Source organism: Pocillopora verrucosa, chromosome 2 (genome assembly GCF_036669915.1).
Source record: "Pocillopora verrucosa isolate sample1 chromosome 2, ASM3666991v2, whole genome shotgun sequence".
NCBI lineage: Eukaryota > Metazoa > Cnidaria > Anthozoa > Scleractinia > Pocilloporidae > Pocillopora > Pocillopora verrucosa.
This window is the reverse complement of record NC_089313.1, coordinates 14,637,150-14,656,095: the sequence shown is the minus strand read 5'-3', so window position 1 is coordinate 14,656,095 and position 18,946 is coordinate 14,637,150. Positions and strand designations below refer to the sequence as shown.

Sequence of the window (18,946 nt, the reverse complement as noted above, 5' to 3'; positions counted from 1 at the left end):
CAAATTCTCCAAACTAACATCACATAAATTGTGTAGCAGACAGTAAGGAGAATTATTAATGAAATCTTGGGGGTTAAAGTACTGGAAAGTGACAAGTGTAGTGGGGATTGGGGAATATGAAAGTTTTTTGTCTTTGTTGTTATTTTTGTTTTTTGTTGCTGTTGTTTTCTTTTCTTCTCTCTTCTTCTAAGCGATTATCTTTTTCCTCTCTGATTTTCCCTACACCTCTTCCCCCGTCACTTTCCTAATGGTCTATAGAAGTGTTACTTGCGTGGTAGAGGGAAACCAACTTCCCCTTTTTGGCGGCGTAAGCCTGGTGCTAAGAGAAACTCCCGCTGTAGAAACATCTGCAGGGCTCTGCAAGGCTAATTTCACTCAGTTTTTGAAATACAAAAGCTCGCGCAATTTATTTCAACCGTTGCTAGTTGTTATAGGATATGTCACGGGATATATGTATTGAAAAATCTTGATTCTTTTGTAGTTTATTACAGGTCATTAGGAAAAGAATTAAAAAAAAGTCAAGGCTGAATCATAATATTTGTCTGAAAGGAATATTATTATCACTTCCAATCTTCAGTTTTGTTTACGTAACGTGTGAATTAATGAACAAATACTAATTTTTCTGCAAGAGATTATATATTTTGCTCTTGGAAATAATTCTTTAAATTTAAATATCAGTTTACCCGGTATCGCCGTGATGGTCGATTCAAGTCTACGAAATGATGGTCTTTAGATTATACGACGTTTTTTTTTAAATAAATAAGGCGGTTTGCGGAAATTAGATAGCCGATTTTAAATTGTCTTAATTAAAGATTTGCGCGCCCTAAGAATCTTGGAGCAAATCAGAAACGAAATGACAGCCTCTAAACATTAATTGCGGAAATCTCTGTGTTTTTCGGTTCTTCTCACGTCTGGTTTTCAAACAAATGTTCCAAAAAACTGACTTCATGCAAATTACACATCCGTGCAGGAAAATATAAATAAATTCATCAGAGCGTTGGTAATCAGCTTCATTTTCAGCCAGTTTATTATTTGCAACTCTGTTCGTGACAAGCCTTTATTTTTCAAGATCGAGGATGTCACAGAATATACCGAACGGTAAGAGTTTTATTTCATTATTTTAATTTTCGTTGATCTTTTAATATCTTATGAATCCTACATCCTAGATCGGTGGGTAGCATCAAAACTGTAACAGTAACTGATAGCGCCCACTTCATTTAGTCAGTGATTAGCAATGCAAAAGTCTTTCAAAATGCACAAAGACATTTCCCACATGATCATGAAAACATTAGGCGATCCAAAACCTGATCCAAAACATTTGAGGCGCCTGAAGCCTAAACCGATAGCATCGTATTATACATTCAGCTGCATTTGAACATCCTTTGAGCTTACATATGTGAAAAGTCGGAGATTTCAAGGAGTCGCCAAGTTCCTAATCCACAGGAGGTTTTTTACTGCATGTTTAAACCTACGGCGGATTAAATCTATCTTAAAATTGAAATTGATAGGGAGACTCTAAAAGTGATAAAAGGAATTCTAGGCAGTTTTTTCTTGTCATTCGTCATTCGTCAGAATATCTTACTGACTGGCTTATATTGTGCCGGGCGTGAAGATAGTTAGCGATTAGTGATGACGAATGGACCAGATGCAGTGTGGTACGAACGTTATGACTTCGAGTCAGGCATTTCCTAGCGCGGCCCGATCTAGCTAAATAAATAAATATTTTACTGTATGGCCAACGTTCTATTTCTTTTTTCCTTTACTCTTGCATTCTGTAGCTCGCAGGTCCGTGTGCAGGACCGCGAGGCTTTTTATGGCCTTTCTCACGCCATTAAGGCCCTCGTTAAGAACCTTTAACGATGTTTTTAATTGAAGCCCGTGCGGCGCCTTGCGGAAAAATATTCAGTATTTTGTTCAGAAATCGTTTATAGTCTTGAATTTTGCTGTACACGTCTAACGTTTTCGTAAAACAGAGGATCGACCATAGCAGTTTTGTCGTGTTATAAGTTACTAGAGAGGTATCAGACCCGATTTCTCATCTCTGGCTCCAATATTCAAATTCTCTAAAAGTTTAAAAGATTTCTCAAGTTTTTGGCGAAAAATTTACTTTGCTGGCTTCTTCAGCTTTGATGGCATCTTATTTGTTTATTGCTTGCTCAACTTCCATTCGTTTTTAAACAGGGAGCGGTCCGTTCCATACAGAAGATCTCCCTCGACGCCGCAGAAGCAGCGGCACCTTTCCTGGAGCGGGTAAGTTAGAGTCCTTATAACACAGAAAACAAAATAAAAAAAAAATTATATAGGGCAGGTGTTCTCTGGTCCTGTCTGGTTCGGTCTGAACTAATTACAGTAAGGTGGCTCTTTGAGCTATGCAAATTTTTGCTTAATCACAAAAACTTTAAAAATGAGATTCACCAGATCTCGATAATTTGAATTCAAAACAAGTGCACGTGACAGGCTTCGAGCACGTGACACGGGTGTTAATGAATCACACGATTTGTATCTGATTGGCTGAAAAAGTGGCAGGGATCGAGTCTATAGGGCAGTTTTAAGGCTCGATCAAAAGCATGCAGCATTTCAACGCAACCTCTTGCAACATTGTTGAATCTTGTTGTGAGATGTTGTGAAGGAGCTGGCCAAACGAGCGCGACATCTTGCAACATCCAAAAGTGTTGCAACAAAATTTTGACCATTTTCAAACTTGATCCTACACCATCCACTCCATCCAATCCTACACCAACCACTAACCGGCGTTACCACCAGCGCCTTTGTTCGGAGGCTTGGCATATTAACTCCGCCCACGCTCCTTTAAATCGTGACGATGGCAGTTTGCTTCCTGACGCCAATTTACACCTCGTCAGAAAAAAGGCCGCTGACTAGCGATCATATAAAAGGACCTCTTGTTGCAGCGTTTAGATCACCCCTGATGAAGGCACTATACAGGAGTGTCGAAACGTTGGGTCTATGAATTGTAAATTCTTCGTTTACATTCAATAAATCTATAAACCAGAGTAGCATCAAACCATGTCTGACCATCCAACATGTTGCAAGATGATGCTACCGGGTGGTCAAACGTATGCAACACGTTGCGCGCAACCATCTTGCAAGATGTTGCATTGAAATGTTGCGTGCGTTTGACCGGGCCTTAAAAGCACGGCTAGACAAGATCAAGGTTTCGACTGTCGACAGAGAATTTTCTGAAATCCGTGGATATAGATAGTAAAGGGGGTAAGTTGCTAAAGAAACGTGATGCTGCGTCGGTGGAGGAGTACAACATGATAATTTGGTTCTATTAACTGAGTTGATGATGTAAATTGGTCAACGTAACAAGTTTAAAAGCTTACCTTTCGAGCGTTAGCCCTACGCCATTCGCTCTGACGAAGGGCTAACGCTCGATACGTCAGCCTTTAAACTCCTTAGGGTGTCCAATTCACATTACCAACTCAGTTGGTCAAACCAAATTATCTCGTATTCAATAATTAGGAAGTGAGTCTTCTCCATTATTCATCTTAGGATCTTCAAATCGGCGACACTCAGCGTCAAGCAACCGAAGTCAAGAGGAAACTGCGCAGCGACGCCTGTCCGAGAGCAATCGACCTCACGACGGGCATCGGCGTTTATCTGAAGTTAGCCGAGTCAGTCACGAAGAACAACGAGTGAGAAAGAGATCAGAAGGTGAATGAAAAAATTTTTCAGCGGTAGGTACATGAAAGGCAAGCCACTAGAAACTGGGTTAAGGAGAGGGCTTTGAATTCTTGTCTCGCAGTTTGCTCTTGAGAAAGTATGTAAAGGTTAATTAAAATTCATTCAAATTTTTGCAAAATACCTCCTGTTGTTGTCATCGGCTGTAACTTAAGCCAGCTAAAAGACAGCTGACATGTTGGTAATTCGTTTTGCAATTACATCACGTCGGAAAAAAGTCGTCTTACGATGTCGATGCTGTTGCGCTTTTCCCGTCAAAATAACGCGGGTTCGCGCGCATCCTGGAAATTCTCGCGCAACTTTAATTAATCTTTCATTTGCTTGTTACGTTTGTATCTCGCGCAACTTTAGCTGTTCTTTCGTTTGCTTGTTACGCTTTTATCTCGCCCAACTTTAATTGTTCTTTCATTTGCTTGTTACGTTTTTATCTCGCGCAATTTTAGCTGTTCTTTCGTGTGATTCTTACGGTCGTATCTCGCGCAACATAAGTTGTGCTTTCATTTGCTTGTTACATTTTTATGTCGCGCAACTTTAGCTTTTCTTTCATTTGCTTCTTACGTTTTTATCTCGCGCAACTTTAGCTGTTCTTTCGTTTGATTCTTACAGTCGTATTTCGCGCAACATAAGTTGTGCTTTCATTTGCTTGTTACGTTTGTATGTCGCGCAACTTTAGCTTTTCTTTCATTTGCTTGTTATGTTTGTATCTCGTGCAACTTTAGCTGTTCTTTCGTTTGCTTGTTACGTTTGTATCTCGCGTAACTTTAACTGTTATTTCGTTTGCTTGTTACGTTTGTATCTCGCGCAACTTTAGCTGTTATTTCGTTTGCTTGTTACGTTTGTATCTCGCGCAACTTTAGCTGTTCTTTCGTTTGCTTGTTACGTTTGTATCTCGCGCAACCTTAGCTGTTCTTTCGTTTGATTGTTACGTTTGTGTCTCGTGCAACCTTAGCTGTTCTTTCGTTTGCTTGTTACATTTGTGTCTCGCGCAACCTTAGCTGTTCTTCCTTTTGCTTGTTACGTTTGTGTCTTGCACAACTTTAACTGTTCTTTCGTTTGCTTGTTACCTTTGTATCTTTCGCAACTTATGCTGTTCTTTCATTTGCTCGTTACGTTTGTGTCTCGCGTAACTTAAGCTGTTCTTTCATTTGCTTGTTACGTTTGTATCTCGCGCAACTTTGGCTGTTCTTTCATTTGCTTGTTACGTTTGTATCTCGTGCAACTTTAGCTGTTCTTTCGTTTGCTTGTTACCTTTGTATCTCGCGCAACCTTAGCTGTTCTTTCGTTTGCTTGTTACGTTTGTGTCTCGCATAACTTTAGCTGTTCTTTCGTTTGCTTGTTACCTTTGTATCTCGCGCAACCTTAGCTTTTCTTTCGTTTGCTTGATACGTTTGTGTCTCGCACAACTTTAGCTGTTCTTTCGTTTGCTTGTTACGTTTGTGTCTCGTGCAACCTTAGCTGTTCTTCCGTTTGCTTGTTACGTTTGTGTCTCGCACAACTTTAGCTGTTCTTTCGTTTGATTGTTACGTTTGTGTCTCACGCAACCTTAGCTGTTCTTTCGTTTGCTTGTTACGTTTGTGTCTTGCACAACTTCAGCTGTTCTTTCGTTTGCTTGTTACGTTTGTATCTCGCGCAACTTTAGCTTTTCTTTCATTTACTTGTTACGTTTGTATCACGTGCAACCTTAGCTGTTCTTTCATTTACTTGTTACGTTTGTGCTTCGCGTAACTTAAGCTGTGCTTTCATTCGCTTGTTATGTTTGTATCTCGCGCAACTTTAGCTGTACTTTCATTTGATTGTTACGTTTGTATGTCGGGCAACTTTAGCTGTTCTTTCGTTTGCTTGTTATGTTTGTATCTCGCACAACTTTAGCTGTTCTTTCGTTTGCTTTTTACGTTGGTATCTCGCGTAACTTTAGCTGTTCTTTCGTTTGCTTGTTACGTTTGTATCTCGCGTAACTTTAGCTGTTCTTTCGTTTGCTTGTTACGTTTGTGTCTCGCACAACTTTAGCTGTTCTTTCATTTGCTTGCTACGTTTGTATCTCGCACAACTTATACTGTTCTTTCATTTGCTTATTACTTCTGTATCTTGCACAAATTTGGCAGTTCTTTTACTTATTGCTACGTTTGTATCTCGCGCAACTTTAACTGTTCTTTCATATGGTTGTTAGACTTGTATCTTGCACAAATTCAGCTGTCCTTCCAATTGATTGTTATGATTATACCCGGGAAACTTTAGCTTTCCTTTCATTTGATAGTTGCCTTACTTTCTCGCGCGACTTTAGCTGTCCTTTCATTTGATTGTTACGCTTGTATCTCGCACAACTTTAGCTGCCCTTTCATTTGATTGTTACACTTGTCTCTCGCGCAAATTTAGCTGGCTTTTCTTTGATTGTTACGTTTTAACTCGCACAACTTTAGCTGCCTTTTCATTTCATTGTTTTATTTGTGCGCCCCCTGCAACTTAGGCTCCCGTTTCTTGTGATTGTTACGTATCTCACGCAAGTTTAGTTTCCTTTTATAGTTACCTTTGTGTTTTTATTTGAGAAGTATATTCTATATCCCTGTGCAAATCAATCAATCTTCAGACCGCTTTAATCTTATCGATGAGTTTTGCTAGTATGGGATATTTTTAATTTTCAAAGCTGTATTCAGTTTTTCCCCATTCGGATAGAAAAGAGTTGAACGTTTTGTTTAACCGACGAGGACGATATATCGTCATTTTTCGTATAAATAAGAGAATAAACATCATTTCGGTACGAAAAGGGAGAACTTCTATTGGCTAAGTTTTGTGATATCAATACGGTTTTCAAACAAACGCTTGACACTGACAAATAGAACTGATAAACTGTTGTAAACAGGGACGGATGTCACCAGTCATCAGCCGGTAGCGGAAGACTATCACAACAAAGCTGAATACGTTTGATTAAATTAAATTTACCAACTTGAGACACAAACGTCAAAGCCGTCTTTGTAGAGCTCGCTTATTGAATATTCAATAACAAATGGTGCTTAATTTCGATCTGTAAGATTTTTGTTTTCGTCATGTCGACAAAACCCATCGAAAACAGTGCCCGTGATCTGAAGCCAAAACACAATCGATCGGCTGCAAGTAACCGTTCGCCGACTCCAGAAAGGCGCTCCAGACGAACTGCTAAAGGAGACAAAGATACAAGCAATATAAGTAAGTAATATGTTCTTTGTCATGGACTTTCGTAAAATTGTCGAACTGGTCGTTTCAATTCGATACCTATTGACTGCAGAAGAGGGAAACTAAAGAATCAACGATTGACTTTCTGAATAACAAAAAATTCCAAAAATCAAATTTAAAGACCAACTTAAGGAAGGATCCATAATGTTATTGCCAGACAGGTTCATACGACTTCATTTTGACATCACCTCAACAGTAATTGATAAACGCTAAATGATTTCAGATCCATCTGAGAAATAAAAATCACAGCATCTAAAATGGAAAGAAATTGAATAACAGACGCATAGGATAAACTGTGCTTTTTCAGAGATTTTTAATTCTTAACAACAAACTTGAATTAACCACCTGACTTTGGTAATTAAAAACACCCTCTTTGAAAAATTCATTGCTCTTGGCCGGTTTTTTTTTTGTTGCAACAAATTTGCATTTTGTAGATTTGGTTATAAACAGAGCTACATTGAAGTCGTTCAATCCACAGCAGACTCCGTTACAGCTATCTAAAATGAGATATGCTTCTCAACGTTTTTTTTTTTCGTGAATGAAAACAATCGTTTGAAAGAAAAGGAAAAAAAAACAATGTAAATGTTATCGAATTAACAACACCATGTATATGGAACCTCTTCATGCGTAATCAAACTAGAAAGAAAACGAGTCAGTCCGGCAAAGCATGAAGTAATTGTCAATATTTCAACGAATAAATGTGTTCGAAACAAAACAATTATTCCATAGGCTTACGAACATTGATTCAGTTTTCAAACTTAATGAGGCTAGCCGATATGGTATTATCAAAAGTTAATCAATTCTACAGCCTTCCCAGGTGGAAACTCAAAAGATGTCAGTTTGACATTATGGCTGCGCAATGAATAAATAAGCTTCAAGCTTAGGCATCTATGACAACGCAAGTCGCAATTTAAGTATGGACTTCTTTAGAATAATATATTTTTTTCTCTATTTCCTACTCTCGTGATAAGACGGAAAAACATCTTTCTGTATTTACTACCAACATTGAAAATTACCCGTGAAGCTCGTGGGTCTCAAATCCGGACGATTAGGGAAGCAAACGCACGAGAGGTCTTCGAGATCTTTCACGCTCCTATCGCACGCACGCTCGGGGACTTCGCCGTTCGAGCCGGGTTTTGCGACGAAGTATCGATGCAGACTCCTTTAGTACCCAACCCCTCGCCCAGGCCTTGGAGAATCATCCTGTCTGTCTCTCATGCTTTGACCTCTTCCCACGTTTGTCTCCAACATAGCTTTCTGTAGAAACGAAAGAGGAGCAACAAAGACAAAAATTCTAGAGATTTTCGTGGTATTTTTAAACATATCGTTCGAAATACCTCAAAACAGGAGCCCATAAGTAATGGGCTCCTGCTCGATATAAACTTTCCCGATATTCATTCTGGAACATCCTTTTAAATCAAACGAAAGATGGCTAAACCTTTTGAGAGTTCAAATCAGAACTTTTTGTCCCACATAAATTACAAGTGAATTATTTAAACAACTCTCTTTTCAAAAAAATTTCCCGATAATTAAATATTGTCAAATTCTATTGGTCAGTTTCTAAGCAATTGCTTTAACAACCGGAAACATGACCGTCTAGGGGACTGGTTCGAAATTTGTCGCATAGCGTATTCGGGCCGATTAAAAAAAAAAAAACCTCATTTAAAATGTAAATTTACAGCAGTGTGGACTTTCGGTACTTATCATTAACACAAGGAAATTAGATTGCTTTGTTGAATCGCCTTATTACGACTTTTATTTTTCATTTTTCATACTTAATACCGCCCCCGAGACTTAGTAGACTTAGCGACAGCTGTCACTGTCTTCAGTGAGGGGTTCTTATCAACAATTCCCAATAGTAAATATAGATACCTGACGAAGTCTTCTCTGAGAGCGATAACAGATGTCATTTTCACCCTGCGGGTTTTTAACAACCACAGAATATCCCCTCTACCGTATCAATATAATTTCATGTTCGTATTTAAGTGCAGTTGTAGCACTTTGGTCGTTGTTTTGTGTGATCTGTTGTTTCTCGCGCATCGAACTTAAAGATGAGTTTGAGTGGGATGTATAACGGAACCCCAGGAGGAGGTAAGCGTCTGAGTCCTTTTTAAAATGGAAGTTTTCTTTTTAACACGAGACTCGCACTATTACTCCGAATATCATTGGCTTTGTTAAAGATAGGAAAAATATTACAAGAAATTTTGAAATAGCTTCAATTTTTTTTGTTAAGATATTTCTGTTATTTCCTTTTTTTATATCCACCCGCAACTGAATACTGAAATTACTTTAATTACATCACAACGCGCTGATATGTCGCCAGCGAAGATAAATTCACTTAAAAAAACGCGATAAACCCGTATATTCTATCAGCGGCGTTTTTGTTTCATCAGTTTATTAAGCTAGTGAAGGTAGCGGCTCAACATTTAATCACAATGCTAACAGCGCCTTAAATTGTGGCCTATTTTATATCCGTAACTTCAAAGTGCGATTTGAGAATTTTAACGGCTTTTGATATGATTTAAGTTGTACGCAGTGGGAAAAATTATCTGGCTATGAATTGACGTAGTTTGAGACCAATATCCTGCAAAGTATGAACCGTATGATCAGGTTTTGAAAGCGAGAATAGAACTTGCATAGTTCCCTTTTGTTTTCAAAGGAGAATCACCATTTCTACTGCGAACAATAATCAGAATTGTTTTCTTTCATAAATTACTGAGTTGCCTGTTGCCAAGCGACAGACGTCACAACTCACGTCGTATCCGAAGGTGGAGTCCTTCCGATTTTTCGTCACTTGTTAATTAAGATCGGGAAATCTCCGAGCGTTTTACGAAGAATCAGGCGCGAGTGTCTGCGCCCTCGACTGCACAAGTGTAAACTTTCTTGAACTTTTTTCTGTCAGTCTAACGGGCCATTTGAAGTAGCCACTCAGAACTTATTTGATTTTCACAGAGTATTTTTGTCGTCTCGCAAGCATGGGGTAAGAAGCTGCGGACGTTTGCTCATTCATTATTAAAAATTTCCTGTCAGGTCCCATATCAAGCTTTAGCTTTTCACCGGCCTGTTAAAAAAAATCGATCACAGACACCAGCAATCTTATCCAGAATTATTGTAATCGATCTGCTCAATCTTCCAATAACTTTTGTGACAAGGAAATGTCAGGCACGACTTTGTCGAGGTCCTCTGCTGGGCGTCCAACAAATCGAAGGCGAAAGAAAACAGGTACTCGGAAGCAGATTGTTGTTTTTTCTGGTTGAAGTATCTTAAGATGGTAAAATTCAAGTGGTAAAATGTTTTCAATTACTGAAACAATTTGAAATTGTGGAATCTTCTCTTAAACGTTAAAACCAGGCTAAGAATTGATTTAGATTTGTCAGGCGCTTAATCGAGAACAAAGGTATTTATGAAAAGCTTTTCTGTTTAGAGATGATACAGTACTCTCTAACAGCACGTCGAAAAGCTAAAGAAACATGAACAAATTCAATGGTAGCTGATCTTACTGAGAATTCTGTGAAAACTGTTTGAGCGAAATGACACATTTTAAATTTTTTTAGTGGGAAGAAATTAAATTAGTCGCTTAATTTAAATTAGTCGCTTATGCATACAGTTTCGACGCACCTTCTCATAATCAATTTGGTATTTTCTGTTTATAAAATATTGCTAGCTAATCAAACCGTTCACTTTGCAAGTCCACAGCATCTTAATCATTTATTTCAATTCGCAAGGTTACCACGTTTTGTGAATCGAAGTATTCCCGTATCCTTCATGATACAAACAACCCTGGTTAATCAACGAAACTTAGATCGAAATTGGGAATGATTATATGTATATCTATCTGTTTTTTCATTGGAATTACATCGGAAAAAGCACAAGTTTGCCGCCGGTTTCCAGACATTTTAAAACTTTAAAAAGTCAAAACAGCTAAAAATTGCAAAATTTGAAAAAAATACGAAAATACAAAAAATAAAAATTAAAGGAAACAAAGGAATTAGCATAACTAGACTTTTCAAATAGGGGTTGTTATGTAAATTTCCAGATTCAAACCCTGGTGGCCCGTTTCTCGAAAGTCCCGGTAAATAAACAGGTCTGAAGTTGTATTTTAGAATCAAAATTTAAAGAATAGAGAAGCAGGTACTGGTTCCTTGACAAGTCCATTTTGTCTCTTTAGCTGATACTTTCATTTCATAATTTTCAAAACTTTTCAAGTCCCCATCTTGAATCTTGGGGTTTGAAAAGTTTGAAAAGGTTTGAACAGAACGGCATTCAGGGCCCGATAAATTACCGGGACCTTCGAGAAACGGGCCCCAGTATTGTGATTCAGCTCCTGCTTCATCGCACAGACTTCTCAAAAAGGGAAAATTATTCACTCGTCATATAATTTGTTGTAGAATCGTTTAATAATTGTCCTATCTATAATTGAGTTGTTGAAGCTTTTTTGTCTTACAGAGTACCTACTTAAAACTTAAATTTTATTCGCAGCTGCAGCATCGTAGGCAGATGATTTTCGCTGGTTTTCCATGCATTGTATTAGTTGTTTACAAAATGAGAGCAAATTCTCTCTTAAACTATGATTTTTTATACAGCCATGTATCGATTTGTCTCTGTCATATGCACGTATGTTAAATTATTGTTCTGTTAGACAGGCGTCTCTAAGAAGCAGTGTTTCGTGTTTTTTCTCATGTTCTAACGGTTATCGTATGGTCACCAAAAATTAATCGTTGTAGCGAAAAAAACTTATTTGTTAGATATTTATTATTAATGAGGGAAAAAAAAGGATTATTTTCTGTGGACTTACAGTGGTGAACCCCCAGTGGTCAAAAAATGGACGAGTCGCTTAGTGGCGGAGAAAAGTCTTGAAGAAAAGATTTTTTCCTCGTGACTAGCTTTGTTAAAATCAAATCAACTAAGAAAAACTTATTGAACCCCCTGAGCAAGGATATGTAACTATGTTAAGAATCAAGCGAAATTCATATCATCCTTAATCCGTTAAGAGGACGTTTCTTGGGAATCATTTTACCGCCTAAAAGTTAAAGAGAATTTTGGTAAAATTCATGTGTAGCAAAACGAAAAGAAAACACTGAGATTCAAAGCCTTTATAAACGTCCTTTAAGCTGTTAAAGGATACTTCTCAAAAAGATACGCGATGTAAGATTTCTTGTTTTCGTTTTAGCGATCATACAATATTTGCCAGGCGTTCCTAACGTAAGCTTGACTCTCCCCAATCCTCTCATATTCACTCTTTGTAGATCGAAGAACCAAGAAGGAGACTGTTTATCTCGGAATGTTTAGGGCAAAAATTCTAGTTTTGGGACCTTGCGAGGTAAGTTTCTTTGATTTAAAAGCTTTTCTCTTCTACGGAGTTTTGACATTACACATTTTTATTTGCAGTTTGGTATACGTTCGAACGGAGGAAATGGCTCTATATTAAGTTCAGTTTAACGACAGCTGTATAGTTGTCGCTCGTGCTAAATATTTCATTTTCATGTCATTTTGCAGAGTGGTAAAAGTGTTATTGCGAATTTTCTTTCTGATGCTACGGAAACATCAGGAGGAGAGTATCATCCAACACAAGGGGTCAGGTAAATGTCGATCACAAAACATTTTCCAAGTCGAGGGTATCTTGAATTCATGCATGTTTTTATGTCTTCATGGAAACCGTAACCATAGATCCACGTTTCTCAATTTTCGGCCCCTTTAATCTTAGAGGTGATTAATACGTAATTTCGTTCTAAGTTTAAGCTATCATGTAAACAGGTGATAATAATAGATAGGGTTATTATTTGGAGGGTGTTATTTTGGAATAAGACCTATTTCTCCTGTTTAATTGACCGCGAAAAGTAAGGCAGTAAGTAGAGAGAAAATGGATGTTGGTACGTAAAAGTTTAAAAACAATCTGATTAACACTCAGTTTCTCCTTTGAATGGACAGAATACCAGAATTTGTATGCAATGGTACAGAAATATCTCCTGTCAAAACATACGTCTCTGTTTCTCAATTTATAAAATCCAAAGAAGAATACATTTTTCTTTTGAATGGACAGGATACTAGAGTTTGAAAGCAATGGCATCGAAATATCTCCTGGTAAAACTGCTAATTGTGAGGTAGAGTTGTGGGATTGCAGTGGAAATCACAAGTAAGCCCTGATATTTTAATATTCACTATAGTTGGTATTTTTTTTTGCATGTGTAATTTAAAAAGCACACATTAAGTTGCATGACCCAAAGGTGGGACAAAATCAGGGTGCTTTTGCCTAAGAGAATTTCTTATAGTGTTTGTTAGCAATTTCTATATGTAACATTCAGTATGATGATAAGCAGTGTTCTCTGTTGTCCTGGCATGGGAACCAAGCAGATTAGACATGTTCTTTGTGGCATCATTCTATAGAAACAAGGGATTGGCAATGGTAGTTAGACTAGTTTTTGATTGAGTGTTGAAAAAAGTCAGAGATTGCTATGGTTTTGTTTTACTATGCTCTTTGACTGGTCCTGGAAATTTGTGCCACTTTCTCGACCAATGAGATAAAACTAAGATCTATCATGTCCTATTTACTTGAGTTTTCCTGCACCTGACACTGTTTGGATGTTTTTACTTTGAGTTCTAAGTGGCTCCTTGTGGTATTCTCTCATCATCTAATTGGCTTTTGTGATCGCTTTGGTTTTGTTAGTATGACACTCAGTTGAAAAGTGTTCTATCAGCCATTTGGCTATAACCTACCCCAACATGTGTTTTGGATGTTCAGTAGCAAGAAATATAACATTCTATTCCATCATTGCCTGCAATTTTTTTTATCTTTCTGTAGCTTCTAATTTGAGAGTGATCGTATTATTATTAAAACCATGTATAGTTGCTATGTAAAATGACAGAGAGAGGTAAAATTACTTTTTTTTCAAAGAGTGTTATTAGGAATCCTTTCTTGTTGTTCTCTAAGTATGATGTGGGTATATTTCAACCCAATTTGCTGTATGTTAAATGTAGCATTTTGCCTATTTAAGGTTTTCTACTTGTTGGGCAGCTTTCCAAAAGGACACAAATGGTGTTCTAATCATTTACAATCCTGATCAGTCCAGCCATGACAAGGAACTAGAGACTTGGTAAGGTAGAACTTAGAGCATGATATATGTATGCTATGATCCCTCTTGTTTGTTTTGAGCTTAACCCATTAATCCTTAAGAGTGATTAGCATCTAATTTCTCCTCACAATATCACACCTGAATTGCACATGAAGGTCACAAGTATAAGGAAAATGATCACCAGCCAAAAGAGCTATTTATTGTTAAACAAATTCTCCTCGTCAACACCTTAGGAATTGTATATAGAACAGTATGGAGAATTTGCAAACTGATGTCAGGGTGTAAAGGGTTAACCCAGAAGTGATTAACATGTAATTTCTCCCTATTATATCCATACATTATCAAACAACAGGTAATGAGAATACTCAATCTAATAGGGTAGAAATTGTTAGTACATTATCCTGATTTAACATCAAATTATTGCAACTGGTTTATATGGAAATATGTAGCAACTAGAGGGGACAATTAAAAATCAGTTCTTGGGAGTTAAAGGTTTAAAAGACCTTGTATAGGAAATGCAATAATCTTATAATTTGTATGCAAGAATCCAGCCTGGCTTTTGCTGGTTTGAGCCCAGGTTAGGTCAATTTTGTTGCATTCTTGGACATAATACTTCACAGAGCATCTCTCCACCCAGAGCTGGGTTTCTTCATGCACTTTTAGCTTTGTTTGAACTATAAAGCTGAGGAGAATTAACAAGAAGTTAGAATTTGCAAATAATTATGGAACCCTCTTGTTTTTAAGGTACACACAATTTGTGCAAAGTCAAGGACTCAAGGATTCACAGTGTATAGTGTTTGCTCATCGCCGACCATCTGCTGCTGATACAACAAGATCACAAATACGTAAGATAGCATTTTATTTATTTTGATATTGATAGTCTCAAAAAGAGGTTGGCTTTTGACTCAGCCTGGCCAAGGTCCTTGAGGCTTTGTGGGTAACATTACCAAAATAAATCTTTGTCACAAAACATGATGAATATGGTGGGTAAGTTTCTTAAGAAATTGTGATGCAAGGGTACAGCATAATTTTTTTCCAACTGAGTTGTTAGTGTGAGTTGGCCTCTGTAAGGAAATTCTGAAGCTGACATTTCAAATGTTAGCCCTTCCTCAGAGCTCTGACGAAGGGCTACCAGTAATGCTAAAATCGTCTGCAGCTTTAGTAACTCTTTATGGAGACATTCACATTATCAACTCAGTTGATAAAACCAAATTGTTATCAATTTGTTGTCACAATTTTCTATTTACCTCACTCCTGTGGTTATCAAGGAAAAGATAGCAACAACTTGTTTGGGAAACTTATCAAACTGTAAGCCACTTGCTCTGATAAAAGATTAATGCTCAAAACAAGAGCTTTAAAACTCTTAATAGTGGCCAAATTGCGTTATCAATTCAGTTGATTTGATAAAACCAAATTATCTTGTTATTTCCCTTGCCAACACAGCTGCACAGTTTCTAAAGTAACTTGTCCCCTGTAAGCCAGGTAACTTGGTATGACTATTATCCCTTATACACCTTGTTGCTTCATGCCAAATTGGAATAAACTCCTGGAGTTGTGAGTAGAAATACACCTGGCAGTGTCACACAGTGATCATGATAAGTAATGCAAATATGACTGATTGGAGTCCAATTTGGTGTGTAATCTTACAGTCAAGTGACTAACAAAATTGGATGACTGTGAATTGGGAGTTCGATTAGTTAATTACAATGGATGGCATGAATTCTTGTTACCAATTAATTGAAACTATGGCAAAATTTCAAAAAGAAATTATACATTGGTTGTATTATATTTTCATTTAAAAAAACAACAACAACAGATAACTCAGTGAAATGCATGACAACAACACGCACATGATGCATACTGTCCATGTACACAGGTGTGACATGTCAACTCAGTCCTATTACACTGCCCAATTACAAGTATGAGACGTACACTGTCCTATTAGTGTTGAAATCAGGCTGGTGATAACTAATCACATTTGAGAATTTTGTTATAGCTTTGATTAACTTTATAGTACTTTTGTGAATAAGTGCAAGTGATATGAAATACCAGTTGCTTTGATTGCTTTACTTTAGCATAGCCCCAACTAGAAAACCTGGCATTATTTTCTAGAGTTGATGCACAACATCACAGATTAAACTGCGTCATTGATTTATTTATACTCATTTTTGGAACAATTTTTTTCCTTTGCATAGCATCTGTACTCTCTAGAGTAACCTGTATACAGACAAATCTGGATGAAGAACCAGAAACAGTCAGAGAAGAATTTCATAACTTCCTTGCAAAGGTTATCAGCAACTGGACTGACAAACGAGATCAGGAAGAACTAAGTATAATGAACACATGAAGCTGTTATTGTCTGAGGAACCAAGAGTTTTTCATCTTGTGTACAGAATAGAGATTTTTATTTCTTTTTTTGGTGACTGGTCATTATCTATTTTCCATTGAGCAAGGTCATTTGGCAACTTAAAACAACTTTGGTACTTTCTTTAGTTGAAAACTTCATGAACTGACAGATGCTAAGGGTAGTAGATAGATTGAGCAGGAACAGTCCCTCAAAATCTTTTTTTTTTGTTATGTTTTTTATTGCAGCCAGTTTTCATCTAAGGTCTCTAAAATGTCTTTATTTATAAACTCTGTGACTCCTTATGCCTTTTGAAAACAGTGCCAAATTCTTAAGGTTACTGTACAAATAAGTGAAGAAGTTAGATCTATGTGATGAAGAAGTTAAAAGTGTTTCAAACTTCTACTCTAACGATATTAATTGATTACCACTGTATGCCCCAAATTTGCCATTTCCAATCTGATTTAATGATAACATTGAGGCTCTTGTAAAATAGTTTCTAGAAACTGTAAATATTTTTTCAATATGTCATGATTTAAGTTATTATTAAATAACGCGTTTGAAAGTTGTTAGCTGTTATCCTTCATTTTTAGTGCTCAGTCTTTTCATTTCGCGTCCATCTTGTCGGTATAAGGATTGTAAAAAAATAATAAACGACGCGAAGCAAAGCGGTAAAAGACGATTGTGACTGAAACGCGCTGCTTCTACACTCGACTCAAACAAACGCAGAAGTAATGTGAACTAACGAAAATATAACTAAACAAGCCAAAATATACAAAATTCAAAATAAAAGCTTATGAAACAAAAGAAGCACTCAGTGTGAGACTAATTAACAGAAGCAACAAGAACACAAATTCTAAACTAATCAATAAACGACAACCACAACTTAAGACAATTTTGTAATCTTGGTGCCTGAAAGTTAGCAAACCAAAAAGGTTTGTTCTCATAGAATTACAAATTCAGTTATGATCAGGAAACAAAAGTGTAAGTCTGAGAGAAATTCACTGAGAAGTGTCGCTGAACACCGTTCGTACACCTTTTATGAACAGAGCTAATTCTGCTACAGGTAAGAAAGAATATGTTGATGAAGACATCTTTGCCCATGTAAAAGGTCATGTAGATGACATGATGATTCTGCCTAATCCTGTCTTTTAAAAGTTTATTCCGAACGTAATGTAAGGTAAGTCAAACAAATGGAAAAAGCAACAAAAAACTTGCACTTTTCTAATACAAACACAAAAGAAAAAAATAGAGATGGGAGTGACTTACGCAGTTATTAAGTACAAGTTGAACTCTTTTTCAAGCTTTTGGACGTGGAGGTGGCATACTAACTACCGACATTGAGGTCAAAAGTAGTTTAAGCACATACTAAAACAGTAAGATAATATCGCATAAAAAGATGATTTTAGCTTATCTATTCCTGCAACGATTGCATATTTTTTTCGGGCACAAGTCCTGCGCGCGTTGCGTGGAGGTGAGTAGCAAAGAATATTTGGAGCTTGAGTAGCCAGACAAAGCGCGTCTTCAACGCTATCTACCGTTTCAGCACATATGCGTTATTGACCAGGTGTGAGGTTTAGATGGCTGAGCATTGGCTGAGTTCTTTTGTTTTTATGAACCTCGACCTTAAAACGCTAAATAAAAGAACGAGGCTAATGTCCAGCCATCTTGGTTAAAAAAGGATTTATCATATAACAAAAAAGATTTCGCTTTATTAAGAGAATGACTTATTTATTTTGCGAGCCTGAAAAGAAAGCCAAGTGTATTTGTAGCACAATAAACCCACCAGAGTCGTTTATGATTACTTTAATTTGACTATCTTCAGCCACTTTTTGCGACTCGATCCCCGAATTTGTCAAAAAATTACGAATTTAATGTTTTTCTTGCGCGGGATCTAAGCACAGTCAGAACACAGGATTCGCTTCATATTGCCCATGGGCGCTGCCAGCGATATAATAAATTCTAATACTTGCTAACTATATCCGAATTAACTAATCGGCGCGCGAAAATCACCAATTAAGTTTGTAATTTTTAAATGTTTAAAGCAAATATTGTTTAAAGAGAAGATAGCCTAACAAAGAGGAGTTGAATTAAGGTTGCAAGGGTATTTAGGTAATTATAAATTCAAAGAAAGAATAAAATTCTTAAGAACCTTGTTGATCTATCATTGCCCTTGAACACGAGACTGCACGATAATTTCTATCGCATTTTACTGAGACCTCGTACACACGGTAGGGTTTCACTCATTGTTAGTTCGCCCTTTACTAGTTTGTCAACGAGCTCGCCTCATTAAGCATGATGTGTTTGTCCCCACCATTAGCTACCAGTTCCCCCTTAAATCTTTAATGCGCTCAGTGAGGAAACGAGTTCCATATTTTGACGTCATCTATGATCTACAGTTCAACAGACGCATGGAAACATAAAATCTATTCGATTCACTTATAGAAGCAAAATTTTGTCAATGGTGACGTTATGTATGCTACGTCTGTCCTGTCCTATATTACTAGATTATAAGTAAAAACCAATCGAAATTCGAGTACATTGTATCTCGAGGTAGTGATGAAAGGGACTGGGAAAAGTGCGCGAATTTAGGATTGTTTGGAGCAGTACTGGGGAGTTAAGT

At 37.2% G+C, this 18,946-nt stretch overlaps 1 protein-coding gene across 2 annotated transcripts; it reads left to right on the top strand.

Annotated features, from left to right (window-relative positions):
- Nucleotides 1-974: 974 nt before the first annotated feature.
- LOC131790015 (intraflagellar transport protein 22 homolog) lies at nt 975-16,891 on the top strand. Of its 2 annotated transcripts, XM_059107199.2 has the most exons (9): nt 975-1,098; nt 2,182-2,250; nt 3,514-3,675; nt 12,156-12,229; nt 12,406-12,488; nt 12,950-13,042; nt 13,902-14,000; nt 14,724-14,824; nt 16,175-16,891. In XM_059107199.2, the coding sequence occupies exons 1-9, from the start codon at nt 1,077-1,079 to the stop codon at nt 16,324-16,326; spliced, it is 855 nt and encodes a 284-aa protein (XP_058963182.1). In that variant the 5' UTR covers nt 975-1,076; the 3' UTR covers nt 16,327-16,891. The 2 variants fall into 2 exon arrangements, with proteins under 2 accessions (XP_058963182.1, XP_058963189.1); XM_059107206.2 differs by lacking the exons at nt 975-1,098; nt 2,182-2,250; nt 3,514-3,675 and adding an exon at nt 6,679-6,882.
- Nucleotides 16,892-18,946: the final 2,055 nt, after the last annotated feature.

What these genes read in the sequence shown, in the direction of transcription:
- LOC131790015 (XM_059107199.2), top strand. Translation starts at nt 1,077, where the DNA reads ATGTCACAGAATATACCGAACG. An exon ending in GTCACAGAATATACCGAACG is followed by an intron (nt 1,099 to 2,181) that starts GTAAGAGTTTTA and finishes GTTTTTAAACAG; the next exon opens with GGAGCGGTCCGTTCCATACA. An exon ending in GACAAGGAACTAGAGACTTG is followed by an intron (nt 14,001 to 14,723) that starts GTAAGGTAGAAC and finishes CTTGTTTTTAAG; the next exon opens with GTACACACAATTTGTGCAAA.